Here is a 21,260-nt window from a genome sequence, read left to right as displayed (position 1 = left end):
CCACCCTTCAAGCCCAGTGGGCTCTCGTGTGAGGGGGCGTGTTGAGATATATAAAACCATTAATACAGCCTCACCCAACATCCAAGGTTCTTTACATGGTATCAGAGCTTCGCCGTCCCCCACTTTCTCTTGTGGAGTTTCTTAGCACAGGTAGGCTGGGCCTGTTGCATTGTCCACTCTTCCACTCTTCAAGCCCAATGGGCTCTCGTGTGAGGAGTGACTCTCACCCTTTGAGCTAGCTTTTGGAGTGGTGTATCCTGAGGTTTCTTACATGGTATCAGAGCTTGAGTGACTACAAGGTCACAAGTTCGATCCTCACCGCCCCTCACTTTAAAGTGGAATTAAAATAAAAAATCACAAAAGGTAAACCAAAAATTGGACCTGTGCAATATTCACGTTTCTAGCCCAAAGGGCTTTCCTGTGAGGGTGTGTGTTGAGATATATAGTCCCACGTTGGTTTTATGTGCAACTAATGTGGAGTTTATAAGGCCTTGGGCACTCCCACCCTTTGAACTAGCTTTTGGGCTGGTGTATCCCAAGGTTCTTTACATGGTATCAAAGCCTCGTGTCCCGAGTTCGATCCTCGCCGCCCCCACTTTCTCTAGTGGAATTTCTTTCTTCGCATAGATAGGTGGGCTTGTGAATCGTCCACCCTTCAAGTCCAGTGGGCTCTCGTGTGAGGGGACGTGTTGAGATATATAAAACCATTAATACAGCCTCACCCAACACCCAAGGTTCTTTACATGGTATCAGAGACTCGTCGTCCCCCACTTTCTCTTGTGGAGTTTCTTAGCACAGGTAGGCTGGGCCTATTGTATTGTCCACTCTTCCACTCTTCAAGCCCAATGGGCTCTCGTGTGAGGGGGCACTCTCACCCTTTGAGCTAGCTTTTGGAGTGGTGTATCCCGAGGTTTCTTACATGGTATCAGAGCTTGAGTGACTACAAGGTCACAAGTTCGATCCTCACCGCCCCTCACTTTAAAGTGGAATTAAAATAAAAAGCACAAAAGGTAAACCAAGAATTGGGCCTGTGCAATATCCACGCTTCTAGTCCAAAGGGCTTTCGTGTGAGGGGGTGTGTTGAGATATATAGTCTCACGTTGGTTGTATGTGCAACTAATGTGGAGTTTATAAGTCCTTGGGCACTCCCACCCTTTGAACTAGCTTTTGGGATGGTGTATCCCAAGGTTCTTTACATGGTATCAAAGCCTCGTGTCCCGGGTTCGATCCTCACTGCCCCCACTTTCTTTAGTGTAATTTCTTTCTTCGCACAGGTAGGTGGGCCTGTGCATCGTCCACCTTTCAAGCCCAGTGGGCTCTCGTATGAGGGGGCATGTTGAGATATATAAAATCATTAATATAGCCTCACCCAGCAGCTTAACCTTTTGGGTTGAATTGGTTCTTTACATATCAAATACATGAAATTTAATTAAAAAAGACACATGACTAATAAATGGAAATAACAATGATAAACGTCACTTCAACCCAAAATCGTAAGGTATTGGGTGAGGCTAAATTAATTATTTTTTATATCTCTAACACACCCTCAAGTAAGAGCCTTTTAAGCTTAAATCGTAGATATGACACAAGCTCATTATTGGTCTGCTTTGTGCTGTACAAGCCCATTTTTTTGGTCTGCCTTGTGTTTTTCTTAATTCCATCTGAAAGTGGGGCGATGAGGATCGAACTCGTGATCAATAAAACTCTGATACCGTGATAAGCGTCAGTTCAACCCAGAACCTTTAGGGATTGGGTGAAGCTAAATTAATTATTTTATATCTCTCTACCAAAAAATATACGACATTTTTTCTTTTATTAGAGGCCACAGTACAAACGTGTAACCATATCCCTTTAATTTCTTAAATTTTAATTCAATCACGCTTGATAAATTTGAATAGAGGATCTTAAGATTGATGGATTTAATATGAATCCTTTCTTTTTTTAATAACAAGATATAATGATGTTAGAAAGAGAAAACTATAAAATTTGTTATGCAAGAACTTAACATGATTAGTTAGATTCTAATTCTAAAGTCTCTCCTTGTCATATAATAAACAGGATCATGTCATGCAGGACAAACGATTCCCATATAACAGTGTCTCACTCATATCACTAAAATTACGAGAATGGGATATTGTATACACCTCCTTAATTGAAGGCATCACCTTTAGGCCTATAAATAACAATAGTTTAATCTTTTTTTGATTATGTTTTCTCTTTAATTTTAATACTTTACAAACACTTTCTATATAAATCGACTTGTGTTAGAGGAATAGCTTTAAAAGAACCCCCGCCGCTCACAGCCAAAAAAGCCACCTTCGGTAGACTCAACCACTGCTAAAAAATGTTGGGTAAGAAGCTTTTAATGGGTTAGCGTGGAAACAGGATAAAATATATGTAACCTCGTTGGGCCGAGATAGTGAAGTTGGAACTAGGAAGTAGAAAGAAAATTAAATAAGTTTTTAAAGTGGAAAAACCCCTCAATATGGTGAGTAAAAACCACATAATCTAATCCAAAAAATCATCCCATATGCAAAGTTGGTTACAAAATGTTGTTCTTCGCTACTACAATGCTAGATGTTTACACTCAATTCCTCACCCACTCTTAGAATGGATTACAAATGTTTATCTCTAAGGAGGAATTGTAGGGTTTAATTCAGTTTTTCAGAAATGCAGAAGAGAAGGTTAGGGAGAAAAGAGAGTTCAGGGGTAGAGAGAGAGATGAGCTAAATTCTTGTTACCTTTTACTAACTTCCAAGTTAACCTATAGTGCCAATTATCATTGGGTCACCTAATACGAATTCAAAGACATGAAAATAAAAAGGGGCCGTCAACTACAAAGCAGTACTAGAATGTATTAAAAAGGTCATAACCCTTTAGCCCGTCTCAAAGTCCTTGAGATAGCTAGGCTGTCTTCTAATCCTTTTGGTATCCTCCACCAAGTTGTGCGTTGGGCTTGATACTTCACAAGGGCCCGTAACATCCCCTTGGTGTTCAAAATGATCCTTGTCCACAAGGATAGTAGCTGAGTGCGGTCCAATAAGAAGCAAGGGTGGCAGTGGCGGGTCAATAAGTGTGGAGTGACTGATGGGATGGCCACTTGAATGGCTGAGTGAAAGTGGTTGGCATGCATGCTTTGGGGACACGCAAAAGAGGGGCTCGGGCAGTGTGTCATTAATTGAGACGTTGGGTTGAGGAGAGGGCATTAAGGCCGTTTTATTTCCACTCTCCAGCTGAAAAGAGTCTCTCTGTTTGAAGTCCTTACCATTTGAGTCCGAAACCAAAGCCCCCTGTTTGGTAAGATGTTTGTCGGAGAGAACCCGAGAGGAACTACAGTAATCCTTAAAAACGAACTCCTCATCCTCCCATGTGCAATCTTCGGGGGATAACCCACGCCATTGTACGAGAACCTGGTTAATCCGGTTACCTTGACGCCAAATTTCTCTGTTCCCCACCACAGCTGCTGGTGTGTGTGCCAACGGTGGATCATTAGAAAACGCAGGGATGGCGTGGATCTGAAACTGGCGGTCCGTTTTAAACGGTCTCAGTAACGAGACATGAAAAATCGGGTGGATGCGACCCAAAGGTGGAAGCTTTAAGCGATAAGCCACCGGACCAATGCGTTCAACGACTTCGAAGGGTCCATAAAATCGTAAAGCCAGCTTCTGGGAGGAGCGACGCTGCACGGACAACTACCTATACGGTTGAAGGCGTAGGAGGACTTGCTCCCCGACGGTAAAACTCGGTCTTTTCTCTTTTTATCCGCCTAATTTTTCATCTGTGTCTGTGCTCTAAGTAAATTTTCCTTTACGGTTGCGAGGATGGTTGCTCAGGAAGACAGGATGTCGTCAACAGCTGCGTTAGATGAAGAGCCCAAAGTGTAGGATAAGAGATTCGGTGGAGGTCTACCGAAGGTGATCTGATAAGGAGTCATGCCGGTTGAACTATGGAAGGACGTATTATGATGGTACTCCGCCCACGTTAGATATCGAGACCAAGCAGAAGGATTCTCAAAGGTAAATGCCCTCAAAAATTGCTCGACACATCTGTTGACACGTTTTGCTTGACCGTCTGACTGTGGATGATATGCTGAATTGAAACAGAGTGTGGTGCCTTACAGGGTGAAAAGGGTGGTCCAGAACTTGCTCAGAAAAAGAGGATCACAATCTGAGATGATGGACTTGGGTAGACCATGTATTTTACCCACGGTGTCCCAGAAAACTTGAGCGATTTTTGAAGCAGTGTAATGAGGAGGCAAAGCTGCAAAGTGCGCTCCTTTTGAAAAACGGTCAACAATAACTAGGATTGTTGTATGACCATGTGAAGGTGGCAGGTGAGTGATAAAGTTCATACTCAAGTCTGTCCATGTATCTTCCGGTGTTTGAATGGGTTGTAACAGACCATAAGGGGAGTGGTTGGGGGGTTTGATTTTTTGACAAGTTTCACAGTTAGCTACATATTCACGAATCGTTTTTCGTATGCCCTTCCAGGTAAAATTTTGGCTAATCCGCTGTAGAGTACCCATGAAGCCAGAGTGGCCGCCCTGTATAGAAGTGTGGAGATCATGGAGCAAGTGAGGAATGATGGAGGAGGCAGCCGGAAGAACAATCCTGTTGCGGAAGAAGAGCAACCCATCTTTATGTTTCTAATGCTGCCAATTTGTTGGTGCAGCTTGTACCCCTTGTAAAATCGTAGCACAGTAGGAATCTTGTTGTAATTCATGTAGCAATAGGGGTCTGTAATCGCTAATAGGACCACTAAAAGTAGCTAATTGGGGTGTGGTAGTGGGAAGTGCCCCTTCTGGAAGTCGTGATAAAGTGTCGGCTACAATGTTGGTTTTATCAGCTTTGTAGACAATGGAGCAGTCGAAGCCCAGAAGCTTTGACAAGAACGCTTGTTGCTCCGGAGTTTGGATAACCTGATTCATAAGGTTATGCAAACTCTTATGATCCGTACGAATGGTACTCCCAGCAGGTACTGTCTCTATTTGGCTACGGCCGATGTTATGGCAAACATCTCACGTATATAAGTGGATTTGGTCCGCATAGTTGGAGCTAATTTTCTACTGTAAAAAGCAATAGGACGCTTATTTTGCAACAAAACCACTCCCACACCGATGCCAGATGCGTCGGTCTCCACAATAAAAGGCTCGTTAAAATTTGGTAAGGATAAAATTGGTGAAGCCGTTAATGCATCCTTGAGTGTGCAAAATGCCTCTGCCGCTGTAGGGGACCAGCGAAACCCCTCTTTTGTGAGGAAATCCGATAACGGAGCTGCAATCGAGGCATAATGCCTAATAAATATGCGATAGTACCCTGAGAGGCCTAAGAATGCCCGTACTTGTGTGGCAGATTGGGGAATAGGCCATTCCCTGATAGCTTCTGTCTTGCTGGGGTCTGGAGCGACACCCGCACCCGAAATAATATGCCCCAAAAACTGAATGGAGGATTCTGCAAAGAGACACTTGGAAAGCTTTGCAAACAAGGAGTGTTCCCGCAATAAGAATAAAACCTGAGTGAGATGCGTAATATGGTCCTGGAGACAAGAACTATAGACCAAAATGTCATCTAAAAATATCACTACAAATCCGCGTAAAAATTCAGAAAAGACTTGGTTCATAGTAGCCTGAAAGGTCGACGGTGCATTTGAAAGGCCGAATGGCATAACTAAAAATTCGTAGTGCCCATGATGAGTGCGAAACGCTGTTTTGTGTATGTCCGTTGGGTTCATCTTGATTTGATGATATCCAGAGCGGAGATCCAACTTGGAAAATATAGTAGCACCATGTAACTCATCCATCAATTCATCAATAGTGGGGATTGGGAACCTGTCACACACAGTGACGGCGTTTAAAGCGCGATAATCCACACAAAAATGCCAGGTTCCATCTCTCTTCTTAACTAATAATACGGGTGAGCTAAAGGCTGAGTGACTGAAACAGATAACACCACTGTGCAACATTTCAGAGACCAGTTTTTCTATTTCATTTCTTTGGATATGGGGGTATCTGTATGGTTTAACTTGAACATGCTTGGCATCTGGGAATAATGGGATTTTGTAATTGGTCGGACGATCTGGAGGTAAGGCTAATGGGGTAGTAAAAATAACGACATATTGGTCCAATAGGGATTGCACTGCTGAGTGATGGGCCACGGGTGTGGGGGATGATGGGTGGGTGGGATCAGTAGATAAGCACATAAGGCATGCATCCAAGGAATTTTGTGAAATCATTTTGTGGAGCTGGGATGAGGTAATTAAACAGGCTGTAAGGCGTTGCTCACCTTGAAGAGTGATGCTGGCACCTTGGTGATTAAAGCCCATGGTCATGTTATGGTAATCTGTTAAAACTGGACCTAAGGTAGCCAACCATTGAACACCCAAGACAATATCAGCCCCCTGTAATTCCAAAACAAACAAGTCCAGTGGAAATATGTGACATTGAATGTCTAAAGGAACAGCTTGGCACATGGCTGAGAAAATTAATGAATCATCATTCCCAACTTGCACCTTAAATTGGGAAATTGCCAACATAGTTAAACGCAAGTGAGCAGCAATTCTGGGAGTAATGAAATTATGTGTGCTGCCACCGTCAATAAGAATTTGGACAGATTGGCTTAAAAGGGTGCCAGTCAAACGGAACAATTTGGAAGAATAAGTACCAAATAAGGCATTGAAACTTATCTCCGGAGCTTTATCATGTTCCTCAATTTGTGGTTCTGGTTCCTGCAAGGTGTCCATTGGGTCAGGAGGTTCATCCTCCTCAATGCCTTCTAAAAATAATAAGGAAGCTTGACCTTTGCATTTATGACCATAAACAAATTTTTCATCACAATTGAAACAGAGATTTTTTTCTCTGCGTACAAGCATTTCAGCTGGGGATAATCGGCGAATAGGAATTGCGGAAAGAGGTTTAGGTGAGGGAGTGGATGGCAAGGCTAGGGTGGATGTAGGTTTGGGCTGGGTAGGGGAATGAGGGTGGCCATAAGGGTTTGAGGCAGTATGTTGTCTAGGTATCCAGGGTCGTGGGGGTTTTGTCATCTGAAAACTGGTCTTCGAAAACCTTGGCTAGAGCCAAAGCTTCATGTCAATCAGATGGTCTTTGGGTGAGGACTGAACGCCTGATGCCAGGCTTGAGACCGGAAATGAAGAGACCCCGTTTCATAGTGGCTGATAAGCCAGGGACCTTGCTTGCAGAAGCTTCAAATGTAGCTTGATAATCAGTGACTGAACCCAGTTGGTGCAACTTAGCTAGGGTCCCAATTGGTTCCTCAAATTCAGAAGGCCCAAACCGCCTGTGTAGAGCTGTGATAAAAGAAGCCCAAGTAGGGAGTAAACCCTCCTCACTAAGACCCCTAAACCAACAAGCTGCAGGGTCGTCTAGGTGAAATGAAACAATCAGTAAGTGTTCCTCATCACCGATTTGATAATACTGGCAATACTTGTCAACAGCAAAAACCCATGAGGTTGGATCACCAGATGAAAATCTGGGAAAAAGAAGCTTAAATGGGCGAAGCTTAACCAGATCTGAAGTGCTGGTACTGGGTCTTGAACCTGGACCAGAACCAAGTAAACCTGCGTTAGAGTGTCCCACAGGAAATTGACCTTCCAAGATCCATTGCAGGGCGTGTTGAATTTGGGTTTGTGACTCATGGAGGTGAGCGTTGGAGTCCTTAAGATCCAAGTGTTGCTGCTCACGCACCAATTCTGCAGCACGCAGTTGTTGTTCCAAGGTGTCCAAGCGGTGGGTTTGGAGTTCCAATGTGTCTAATCTTTGAGTGATATCTTTCATACGGGTGTTATCACCCATGGGAGGTAATGTGGAGTAGTCAACGAGAGCACCAAATGTAGGGTTTAATTCAGTTTTTCAGAAATGCAGAAGAGAAGGTTAGGGAGAAAAGAGAGTTCAGGGGTAGAGAGAGAGAGTAGAGAGAGAGATGAGCTAAATTCTTGTTACCTTTTACTAACTTCCAAGTTAACCTATAGTGCCAATTATCATTGGGCCACCTAATACCAATTCAAAGACATGAAAATAAAAAGAGTCTGTCAACTACAAAGCAGTACTAGAATGTATTAAAAAGGTCATAACCCTTTAGCCCGTCTCAAAGTCCTTGAGATAGCTGGGCTGTCTTCTAATCCTTTTGGTATCCTCCACCAAGTTGTGCGTTGGGCTTGATACTTCACAAGGGCCCGTAACAGGAATACTCTCTCTCTCTTTTTAGGAAGAGAATTTTAACTTTCTCACACTAGGGATATTCCATAATTTTGATTTCTCCCCTACTTATAGATGGTCAATGGACCATTCTTCCCTACTTTTTTTTTTTTATATATACATTCCCTACTTATTTATGTTGGAATGTGTGGTCGCCTAAGTAATTAAGGAGGAATATTTTCAACAAACCGTTACTCAATTAATTATATATATATATAGTTAAGATTAGTTTCGTATTTTGATATTTTATATAAAATTTAAATTATCAGAATTATTATTTTTTCAACTATTATATTCTCACTTGAAAGTTTTGTAATAAGAAACATGAATTTAGCACCACATAATATTTTACTTTTTTCTTATAATCATTTTACTTATCTACAATAGGTATGTATAGTTGCTGGAATGAAAAGTCCTTTCCGGGAATTATTCTCTCTCACGCGTGATACCATATGTTGACATTTATCCAAATGATCACAAAGCTTTCTATTTGACAATCATGCATTTTACTGTATTGAACCTTATCAAGTTGGTCCTTTATCATGAAAACCAACAAATAAAACCTTCCATTGTGGATCCTTTTGACAAAAGCCAACAATCTTTGCTGGTGTTATGTCTTTGTTTAATTTAGACAATTATTTATCAACATTTTGATTCTTTCCAGCATATGGCCAAGATTCTTTATTATATCTTTCTTCAACATGAGCTCTAGTTTTCTTTGATGAGTAGACCGATGAGTCTTCTTCACATTTAATTTGAAAGCCTTAGGTTTATTGAATATTTTTATTACGTGGACGTAAATATTCTACCAGCACGAGTAGATGAATATTCTCTGATTCGAAATGCAAGGGAAGAAAATTATATGGACAATAACGAGTTAGAAAGGAACATCTACAGTTTTTGTTGTTGTTGTTGTGATATTCCAATCGGTTTTGTTAAAGAATAATATAAATTATTAAAAAGGCATTCACTCATCTTAAAGTTTTGGGTTGAAATAATTTTTTATACAGTAACAGAGTTTTAGTGACTATAAGGTCAAGAGTTCGATCATCGCTATCTCCTTTTTGTAATGGTGGAATTAAAATAAGTACAAGTTAAACCAAAAAAATTGAGCCGGTGCAATATTCACGTCTCAAGCTCGGCTCTTACGAGAGTGGTGTGTTAAATAATAATATAAATCATTAAAAATGCTTTCATCCAATATTTTAAAATTTTGGGTTGAAATGATTCTTTACAGATTTCATTATTTTGAGACTAGTCCGATTCGAGACGGGTCCCGATATTAAGGTTTTAAACTCCTCCCAAAGATAATACTGGAGAAAATTGAATACATGCTCTCGTCTCACCTACTCAATTTTCTAGCACCAACTAAACTACCATCATTTATACTTGGTACGAAAATTCGAGGCCATTGATGATTGAGTTCGAGTCCACCCGAATATGTGCATTTTGCGTTTGTTAACCTGTCCTCAAGGATTGCTGGCAATTTGTACGTGCTTCGATAACATTAAATGGAAAATTTAAATGTGCATATTTTTTGGTAAATGCCGACAATTTTATTTTTAAATATTTGTGTTTTGAAAACTCTATATTATTTTTTTAATACATTTTTATGGAGGAAAAAAGAGCTTTAACTATAACTAAGTTCCAATTCGAAATTATTCTCATAATAAGTTCAAAAAAATTGACACTTGTAGAGAAACCGGAGCCCAACCAGTTTCGAAGAAATAATTAGGATTGATATTTAAAAAATAAAAAAAAAAACTAATCCTATATATCATTCAACAATTCTCGTTAAAAGTAATAATAGTGATATGCTTATTATTGTCCTTAATTTGGGGTCGTTGAATTTGGCAAACAAACCCAACAGTAATAGCTAGACCTGGCATATTCAATTATTCAGAAATTCAACGGCCTATATGCCTCTAAAAAGGGACATTGACTAGCACGACAGTCCTAAAAACCAAAAGGGAGAAGATGCACGCGTGGTCATGATGAACTTATTTGTTTCAATAAAAGGAATGATGAGCATTAAGTATTGGTTAAACCTTGCACCCAAACATGTATAGCTGCATATGTAGAGGATAGCAAGGGTACTGTTCCCATCCCCGTATCAAAATGTGCAATTTTATGGGAATTCACTAAGTTTGGCAAGTAGTACAAAATATATATGCATTCACCCTTTGTGCTATCCAAGATGGTTCATTCTATAGTATTAGCAACATGAGTTAATAATACTAGGACAAGTTCTCTACCTTTGTGTCAATTTCAATGTTACACAGCATTTGTCTATGACTCCCCCTTTGGAATGAAGTCAATGTATATATGTATAACACTTGTTCTTGACCTTCAATGATGTCATAGTCGACAATTATCTCTCGCCACCAACTTGTAGACCAGTGATCATGGTGAGGGACAAGGGTTGAGTCACGAAATGTAAAGAATAAACAAGAAATCAAATGCCATATTGGGCACCCCATCCTTAATCTGTGGGAAAAGATTATTCTCCAATCATGCATGTGCTTGCTTACCTTTGAATGAAAATATCTCTTTTTGAAAGTGTCTTTTCCTCTACTACGTTGAAGAATCATTACTAGCCAACATTAATACCAAATTTCAAATCCAGATAAACATGGAAGCTATGTCTTTCTACAAGGTAAAATTGCCTAAGTGATCATGTTTGACTAACTTCAGAAATCTTGAATGTTTACAATGAACATGTTTCATATTAGCATTAGAACTATGCAATCCTTCAAGCATGAATGAGTGAGAATGACGGACACAAGAGGCAATATGAGAGAGAGAGAGAGAGAATTCCAAGGATAAGAAAGAAAGTGGAAGTTATCAAAATTAGGGAAGAAATGATATTCATATGTAATTTTAATATTCAAAAACTAATATAACTTATATTAATTCAACTATTTAATCATGAAATGAACATAAAAGTTCTCGAACTTCACCACTGGGCTTTTGGCCCAAATCAAAAGAATCGAGGTGTAGTCCTATTTGTTTTAAGACATTCTAGTCTCTCTTCTTGTTACGTGTTTTGGATCTTCTAGTAGTGGAGCATTCGGAGTTGAGGAGATTCCTATATTCTTGAATGGGTAGATTCTTCTTTTGGGCCATAAGTGTGTAATTGGGCCTGGATCTAAAGCCCGATTCAAAACAGTATTATAAATGTATTTTAAATCACAAGCATACCACATTTTTCGAAACACTATTACTGATGTACCAGACATTTAAAAAAAAAAAAAAAAAGTATGAGGATTTGAAGGAAAATATACAAAATAATTTGGATTCAAATGAAACCAAAATTTTTTAATTTGGAAAAATGTTGTGCCAAATTTGGAATAGCAGTAGTACCAAAAACATTTCCCCATGTAAGGATGCAAAAATCCTTCAAGCATTATGTTGTCTTTGAAGCCTTTCATTTTTCTATATCCTTATGCATCTCTTGAATGTTGTACCCGTTAAAAATTGGATCACCAATCTAGTGAATTGAAACATCTATGAATTGATATCTATCATACTAGATTGAGATTCTGTTACCTTTTCCTAATTGTTAAAGGATACAACCTTTCATTTTCTCCCCAAGCTTAAGCAATCTTCCCCAAATCAACATGCTATCCTCTGGGACTTTGATGTTCAACTGTCAAATGTAACTCATTATGATTTCTTTTTACCTCAATTTCAATTCTATACCGAAGCTTACCTTACCTACAATCAGTGTTTTGTTTCTGTTCATGTTATCTCATTCCAGTTATCCACCAGTACTGACTCTACATTTTGTTTATACTTTATAGCACATTATAAGCTGTATCTCACAAGTTTGACGGTAAATTTTTCCATTAAGTATTTTTTTAACCACTCTCATTAACATAAGATGTGATAAGATTGCTCTTTATAATTGAAAGTGTGGACTTCATTGGTATTCCTAAAATAGGGGTTATTGGGTAATTTTTAATAGTCTTTTGCGTTTTGTTCCTTTTGATGTCATTTGCGTTTTATTGCTTCAGTTTTGTGTATTGAATATATATATATAAAACTGATCTTCCTTTATTCATTAAGTGATCTACCCGATTTATATCTCTCTCTCTGTCTTTCTCTCTCGTTCAAAAAGGCACTCTAAAACCCTATCATAGGGTTTGCTGATTTCATCAAGAAATCACCCCTTCGGTTTGGCTAATCTTGTGATTACCTGTGTGCTTCTTCTTCTCCTTGTGTGCACCTTTGTTTTCTCGTTCTCTTTTGCAGGATTGATTGAAGATCAAGATCAGAAGCGGCTGGGTTGTTCGCTTGGGACTTGGTGACTTCAATCCAAGATCGTAGAAGCTCACTGGTTTAGCTGGTGCATGGGTATCTGATACTTTGTGTGATATTACATGCCAGTGTGTGTTTTCTTTTTGTTCTTGTAATCTGATACATGTTTAGATCTCTTAGGTGCTGTTCTTTAGAGTGTTGCTTTTGATTCTGAGTTGTAGATGCTTTATGTCTTTGTACATTGTATTGGGGTTCTGATTTAATGCAAGCTGATAAAGGGGATTTTAGCCCTTTGTCCTTGATGTAGGAAACTTGCTAATAACAAGTTTCTGACAAGTAAAAATCACTGTGCCTCCTGTAAATTTTCTTCTCTTCTGTTATCTTGTATCTCCACTATTAAATTTACAACTGAAAGATTATGGGTTCGAGTTTAAAAAATAATTTTTTTTTAAGAAATGCAAATAAAAATAAGTCCATACCTCTATTCTTTCAAGTCGAGAAGATGTGGATTAGGTTTTTCCCTTTAATGTAAGATGCAAAAAGCAATATGTTAATGAGAGTCCCTTCAATCATCCATTTAAACTTAGGTTGGGAGGGGAGTTAACTGGTGTACCCTTAAAAAAGGTGACCATTCCATGAGCACTTGCTATAAAATCGAGAGTATAAAAGGAAAAAGGTTTGTGGTTTTAAATAATACAATCTTGTATTATTTAAGTGTCTAACATTATGTTTTATTCGTAAGATATAGTGTTAATAATGTGAAAAGTTGTTTTTTTTCTCTTTCCTCAGTCACTCCAACTGATGTGGGGAGAGAATAAGAGCAATTTTTCATATTATAATTATATCTTAACGGTAAGACATACTGTTAAAAACTTAACCCATCAAACCAAAAGTATAAAGGGGAAAATGTTTGTGCTTTTAAAGGGCAGACAATAAACCCATAAAATAGGAAAAAAAAATCATTATTAACTTACTACCTATCTAATTATTATTTGATTAAAAAGAGATAATGCTAACAAGTTTTTTTAAAAAAGAGAAAATACTGATTCAATGGTGATTAAATAAATAGTAAAAAAATTTAGTAATAGAATAATTAATTGTCCGAGTGTACTTTGCTATGAAGTACTTTTTACTGACAATTGTTTTTTTAGGTCCTCAAAATAATTAAGGGAAATAATTGTCTCATTTTACATGAGATAACTATCTCATGTTTCTCTCACATAAAAAGTTATGACATCATTTTTTCTTTTTTCTTTTTTTAATGGATGGTGGGCTCTACCATATTATGTATCTATAGTAGGAGATACTTATCTCCTACAACATGAGAAAAATAGAACCCAATAATTAATTGTCTATGAACTTTGATAGTATAACTTCTTAAAATCGCTGATAACACCATTGAAATCCAGTATAATAAGGTTAATGAGTGTCATTCATGCAGGTGCTCGGAAGATTCAATAAAATATTTCAAAGTGTAGTTTTCTCTGCCTGATGCCAGATTATGTCGCCTTGGGCAAACTTATAAACATGGGAGTACGTCCTTCATGCTTGATCTTCTGGCCACAAAAATCCTGCTAATATATCAAATTGGTAGATTCGTGCCTTTCCATTTTCTCCTTATGTTTTATTCTTTTGTTTGATTAATTACTTTATATAAGTAATTACTTACATATATCAATGGATCAGTATTTCTCATATAGTAAAAAATAATTTTTATCTCCTAAATACACATAAAAATATTATATTTATATTTTTTTTCTCTATTCTCCTCATATAGCCCCACATATTTTTTTGTATACATGTGAGATAAAATTATCTCTTACAATATACATGAGAAACATCAATCTCATGAATCAATGGGCAATACTTCTTTTATTTAACTCGAAAGAGAAAAAAATTTCTAGCATTAACAAGAAATGTGGAGAACATAAATTAAAAAGAAAAAGAAAAAGAAAATACAGGCAAGTATTTCTATATCTCTGTGACATAAGATTAGTATCTCCTTTGGAGAAAACAATTTTCCTAAATCAATTATTTGTGTCGGTTCCTATTTTGGGTTAGCTTGAAGACGAATAGATATTGCGGGAGACAATGAAATCAAAGTCTCAATTATTGTAACAGAAAGGCGCCCATAATATAAATTTTAAGTACGTTTTTAACCTTTATTAGATCAGTTGAACGAAAATTTGGACATATATACATATATGAGATTTGAGTGATATTCTTGTAAGATTTTGTTCAACGTACAAAACTTTGGAGTCAAGTGCTGAAAATTCATTTCTTGTTTTCGTTAAAAAAACATAGAAATAATAAATGTTCCATATCCGTTTTAAACAAGGTTAGATCACAAGAAATTGGATCTAATCATGTATGGTATATGATTGAGCCTGGTTGAATGTATTCTAGTGCTGAAGCTTGTTATCTCCAAGATCGAGAGTTATTATTGATGTCTCGGGATAAAGTTTCAATATAATTAGTTGATCTGATGATTAGAAGAGAATTAGGGGGTGTTTGGTTGAGGGAATTTGGCAAGATAGATGGGAAAATTACAAGTAGGATTCTAAGACAATCATGTTTGGTTGAACAGCTTTTGAAGATGGCTACCTAAATCATTATCTCAGGTGATCAATTTAGATGGCTATCTGTGACCAAAAAGCAGGCCAAATAATCCCACTTTGAGGGTGGTATTGCAGTTTACCTAGCAATACACGTTTTCAAACAGTTACAACTTGGACGGCTATCTGTGATCAATTTGAACCGCTTTTTATTTTATGCTTGTTGGCAACTTACACGTTTACAATACGGATAAAGGGTACCAACCCTCTGATTCAAAATATTTTGACTACAGGGTTATTTTCGTAATTTCATGCATCTTTTCCATCTATATTTTACTTACATCCAAACATAGACTTTATAAATATTACTTAATTTGCCGAGTAAAATTTATTCCAACCAAACAACTTTTTTTAACATTTTTCTACCAAACTCACTTTCCAACCATTTTCCTATGTATATCATTTCCCTATCATTCATAAAATTTCTCCGCAACCAAACGCCCCCTTAGGGGCAGTGGTGGAGCCAGCCGATTCATTGAGCCAGGGCTAACAAAAATTTAAGTGGGGCCTAAGATTAAATTTTATCTAGAAACTTAGCCACGATTATTTAGTCATGTTAAAAACGTGGCTAATTTTCAAATTTTAGCCCAGGTCAAGGCTCCACCCTACCCTTAAGTGGCTCCACCACTGAGAAGGGGTGAGGTAACTGTGATAAACTATGGTGCTCAAGTTCATATATAAGAAAATGAGCTTAAATAATATGGAAAAGATAAATGTACATGAGTTTTGGCCTTTTTATTTATAGTGTACGACATGACTTGCTTGTAAGCTCAATGTACCATCTTTGAGTGGTGGCTTAGTTGATATGCCTTCTAAATGGTTCATTTGGATGGTTTTCATAACCTATAACTCTATGTGAGATGTCTCTCAATGACTTATATTATTGAGGCTTGGTTGGAAATTATCTTCATCATTCGGTCATTGGCTAAGTGGAATGGTAACCAGGTCTGAGCTGTTGAGTAATTCGCAAGATGACATGTACACACAACTTATACATTTCTTATTAGTTAAGGCTTGATTTGGGTTTAATAGGTTTAATCCAATAAAGTGTAATACCCCAATTTGAAACTGGCACACTACACTTAAATTAAGTGCATAATAGACAAAATGTAGTCGTTCACCATCACAAGGTGGAAGGTTACCAAAATTTTGCAGATACATTGTACCTCAAGTCATTGGCATACATATAAAATCTTTACAAATTTTTCAGGTAAAAAATGACTATTAGTTGCAACTTAAAGACTAAGGTGCAGTCCAAAATATCATCACATAATATTCAAGCCCACACACAACATTTAGGATACGCGTAGTTAAGCCTTTTCGGGTCTGTTGTCTCGATCCTTTCCATATGAAATAACCCCATTATGAATTCTTACCCTAATTTAGTGAAATTCAATCGTCCTTATTTTGGTTCAGACCAAAACTCTAGGACCCAAAAATGATTTTGGGTTGGATGCTTTTACTTTGTCTAATCAATATTAGACTCTCACCCATAAAATGCTCCGAGAAGTAAAATAAAATAAAATCAAAAGCAGTTGATCATATATTTATTTAAAAAGAATCATTAGCAAAAAATAACATAAAAAAGTACTTATTTCACTACAAAAAACAAGGCTTACAGGGACATTAGTTTAACCACATTTATTAAAATGTTGATAAAAATCCGAAAATACCCCTGATTAGCCACACTATTTTCAAAATGAAGTAAAATTATTTTTGAGTTTTTTATTATCTTTTATTTCTAAAAAATATTTTTCATTTCTATTCACTACTCTATTACTCTGTTCTATTAGGGATAAACACTAAAGTCTATCCTCCTTCTTTAGGCTTGGAACTCAGTTCCTTTCTTTAGGCTTCAAATCGTGGTAGAATTTCTCAGTGCTAAGATGACTCTAGTTTTAGATCCTTACAGATCTATGAATGTTCACAATATTTTTTAGTATTATATATTTTTATTTAATTATTTTTGAAATTTCAGGTTTACGTTTCATCTCTATGATTCGAAGTGCCGATCTCAGATCTAGTTTTTTCATGCAATTTTAAGGTTCTGAAATTATAGTGGAACTTTAGTTTTTAGGGCTCTGAAGTTAACTCTCTCTCATAGTCAGGTACTCTCTCTCGTTTCTTCTGTTTCAATAAGTTCTGTATATTTGTAATACTTAGTTAAAATTTACTTCTCATCGATTTCGAACCCTGTGACGTGTTGCGTCTCAACTTGAAGCCTGCGCCACACCTTGCTCCATCGTCCACGGTGAGTTTCTTTCATTCTTTTTGCGGCTGTGATGTGAATTTTATTTTTAAATTTGCCTTCAGTTAGAAATTAGTATATCATCATATATTACTTGGCGACTGTGCTTTTATTCTATCGTATGCTTTTATTCTTAATCAATTTTTACTGGGTTTATGTTATATGATGATTTTTTTTTTCTGTTATGGTTGGTGTGAAACTTAATGTGTGAGGTTGCAAATTGCTGCAGATACTTATGTCCTGAGCCCTATCCACAAGAAAATCTAGAGTTTCTTCACTCACAAAATATTCTGCTCTTTCAATTTGGAATTGAGGGGAAGACGGTAATTTTAATTTCCCTTTTTGTTCTGTGATATTAACTTTCATAATCATCAGTTATGCTAAAACGTGTGTTCTTGTGTTTTAATGTTTGAAATCTGGGTTATCAGAAATTTGGTTCTCTTAGTTTTTCAAATTTTGAAGACAAATTTTTATTGAAATGTCAAGACATTCAGTTCGAGGTTTAAATTTGTTATGCAGTTCTTTTGCTACTCATCATGTCATGCTTTTATTCTATCGTATGCTTTTATTCTTAATCAATTTTTACTGGGTTTATGTTATATGATGATTTTTTTTCTGTTATGGTTGGTGTGAAACTTAATGTGTGAGGTTGCAAATTGCTGCAGATACTTATGTCCTGAGCCCTATCCACAAGAAAATCTAGAGTTTCTTCACTCACAAAATATTCTGCTCTTTCAATTTGGAATTGAGGGGAAGACGGTAATTTTAATTTCCCTTTTTGTTCTGTGATATTAACTTTCATAATCATCAGTATGCTAAAACGTGTGTTCTTGTGTTTTAAATTTTTGAAATCTGGGTTATGAGAAATTTGGTTCTCTTAGTTTTTCAAATTTTGAAGACAAATTTTTATTGAACTGTCAAGACATTCAGTTCGAGGTTTAAATTTGTTATGCAGTTCTTTTGCTACTCATCATGTCATAGTTTTATATTTATTCATCTATTTGGGAAAAGGGGAATCTGGATTTTTTCTAAAATAAGTTTTGGTGTCAAGTGATTTTTTTGTAGAGCACAATAGCTGCAAAAGTTTTTTTACACATGGCTGTGCATTATGGAAGACTGGTTTTACTGTTATGATTGCATTAAACAATGGAACTAATGATCATGTTCATGAAATTTGATGCATATGGATTAAGGACTCAAATTTTGGTCTCCCTGTTAGATTTTTTTGATTCCAGAGCTAACGAGTCTTTGTATTATTCGCAGGAAGTTTCTTTGCCTATTCTCAAGGATTCTATCATGGAGGCTCTGAAAGTTTTAATTGGTACTGAATTGTAACAATCTCCTTCAACTTTGTGATGCAGTTTTTTGTGAATATCCCCAGCTTTTAATTGAAAGTAGACAACAAACACAGGTATGCTTTTATTCTATCAAAAGATTCAGCAATCAACTAAAATTGCAAAGTAAATAACAGTTTAAATAAAGTGAAGAGAGTAATTTAATAAATAATTAAAAGTAATTTTGTGATGCAATATGATGCAGGAACAGGTATGGTTGGATACCTACTCCTATCCAATGTCTAAATTTTAAACAAGTTTTCTTCTCTTGGCTTAGCATTATTTTCTTAGCTTTACTTCTTTTCTTTAATTTTTGGTATATATTAAAGATAAGAACCATTAGTCATTGATGGTTCATTTGCCTATAAGCTAAAAATGTGGATTTAAGGGGAAGTTGCATGCCCCCTGTACTCTTTGGTTCTCAGATTTGACAAATTCTAATAAATATTTATTAGTAAATATTTTGAACTTTATCATGAAGCTGGCCCACGCCTTTATGATTTTAAACCGGTGATGGGGTTACGCTTTCAAGTATGTCATATGTATCCTTTATTACCTTGCTGATTATAAAGTGTATATTTAAACATTGCTAATTGTATAATGATTCCATGTACTGATTAGCTTAATGAAAGTTGTTTCTAGATATAACATAAAAATATATTGTGAGGAGAATAACATAAAAATTAGGTCAATAAAAGTAAGAAAGTGGATGTTTTTATTTAATTTAAAATATATTGTGAATTTTTACCAAAAAAAAAAAATATTGTTACCTTATATATGTCCATAGGAGGCAGGAGATTTCAGCCGTGTAGATTGGCTCAGTATACAAATCTTGGAGGTGTGACCATCGACTCAATATATAAAGTGATCAGCATCTAAAGGTATTTTCTAAAGTGAATTTTATTTTATTTTAATATTTTATTATTAGATATTTTAAATGCCTTTTGATTCGATTTAAATTAAATTTGAAAACAGATTTAACTAATTATGATCGATAAGAGTTGGATTGAGAAGCCACTTAGATCAAAAGAGTACCTATATGGGGTAGTCCAATTTTTGGACTTTGCCTTTTCAAACGCATCTATTAATGGACAAATTTTATGTCCTTGCATTAAGTGTGGATTTCGTAGTATGTGTGATAAAACTGAAGTGTTAAGTCATCTACTTCAAAAGGGTTTTCCAAGAAAGTACACATTTTGGTACATGCATGGGGAAAAACATATTCAATCCAATGTTGAAGAAGCACAAGCACGCGAAGACCCAATTAGACAATATCCAATGCAAGATATGTTAAATGATGTTTTTGGTGTCTTTGATGATCATGGAATTGAAGATTCTGACACATCAAATCAACCTAATGGCGACCACACTGGGGGTACAAAAGATGCCAGTAAAGAAGAGTTAGAAAAAATTAAAGAATTGCTAAGGGATGGGAATCAAGAACTCTATGATGGTTGCACAAAATATAGCAAATTGTCATTCATTGTTCGGTTGTATCATATAAAAGTCTTATGTGGTGCAACTGATAAAACATTTTCTTTGATTATTGAACTTTTAAATGATGCTTTTCCCCATGCTAAATTGCCAACATCTTTCTATGAGGCAAAAAAGATGATTAAAAGGTTGGGTCTAAGCTATGATAAGATTCATGCATGTCCAAAAAATTGCATGTTATTTTGGGGTTCACCGGAGGCTGAGAAGATGGATAAATGCGAGAAGTGCAACACATCCAGATGGAAATCAAATGAAAATGATGGTGGTGCAAATAATATGATGGACGACACAAAGAAGAAAAAAACAAAACCAGCAAAAGTATTGCGATACTTTCCACTTATACCTAGATTGCTGAGACTATACATGTGCTCTAAAACTGCAGAGCAGTTGAAATGGCATGCTACGGGGGTAAACCCAGATGGGTTATTAAGGCATCCTAGAGATAGTAAAGCCTGGAAGGAATTTGACTTATTGTATCCGGATTTCGCTTCAGAGCCGCGTAATTTACGAATTGCATTAGCTACCGATGGTTTCAATCCATTTGGAACTTTAAGTTCCAATAATAGCATTTGGCCAGTGATGTTGTATATTTATAACTATCCTCCGTGGTGTTGTATGAAGCAAACTTCTCTTATCATGTCAATGATAATTCCTGGTCCTAAGATGCCTGGCAATAATATTGATGTTTACCTGCAGCCCCTAGTTGCAGAATTACAAAAATTATGGATTGGTGTAGATGCTTATGATTCCTCTACTGATGAAATGTTTCAAATGCGTGCTTCATTGTTTTGTACTATAAGTGACTTTCCAGGTCTTGACAACTTATCTGGGTGGAATACACATACATTGCTTGCTTGTCCATCATGTAATTTTAACACAGAATCTAAAAGGTTGAAGTTTGGTAGAAAAAATTGTTTCATGGGGCATCGTCGGTATTTGTCACCTGATCACAAGTACAGATACAACAAACATTCCTTTGATGGTTCTACTGAACTTAGGCCTGCGCCTATTCCACCATCAGGTTCAGACATGTTAAGACAAATTGAGGTGAGTCAAAAAAGGGTTGAGGATGAAGGTACAAGTGAGATTGGCCCACAACA

At 36.7% G+C, this 21,260-nt stretch overlaps 1 protein-coding gene across 1 annotated transcript; it reads left to right on the top strand.

Moving 5' to 3' along the window:
* Positions 1–19,797: 19,797 nt before the first annotated feature.
* LOC133313402 (uncharacterized) lies at positions 19,798–21,207 on the top strand (the record flags this gene model as incomplete). The annotated part of the gene is made up of 1 exon (XM_061514765.1): positions 19,798–21,207. A coding segment is annotated over exon 1 (1,410 nt), but the record flags the coding sequence as incomplete, so codon positions are not given.
* Positions 21,208–21,260: the final 53 nt, after the last annotated feature.

The sequence above is a fragment of the Gastrolobium bilobum genome, unplaced genomic scaffold (assembly GCF_033153095.1).
Source record: "Gastrolobium bilobum isolate Gb01-03AN ecotype WA unplaced genomic scaffold, APGP_CSIRO_Gbil_v1 utg16668, whole genome shotgun sequence".
Taxonomy (NCBI): domain Eukaryota; kingdom Viridiplantae; phylum Streptophyta; class Magnoliopsida; order Fabales; family Fabaceae; genus Gastrolobium; species Gastrolobium bilobum.
This window is presented reverse-complemented; position numbering and strand designations above follow the sequence as displayed.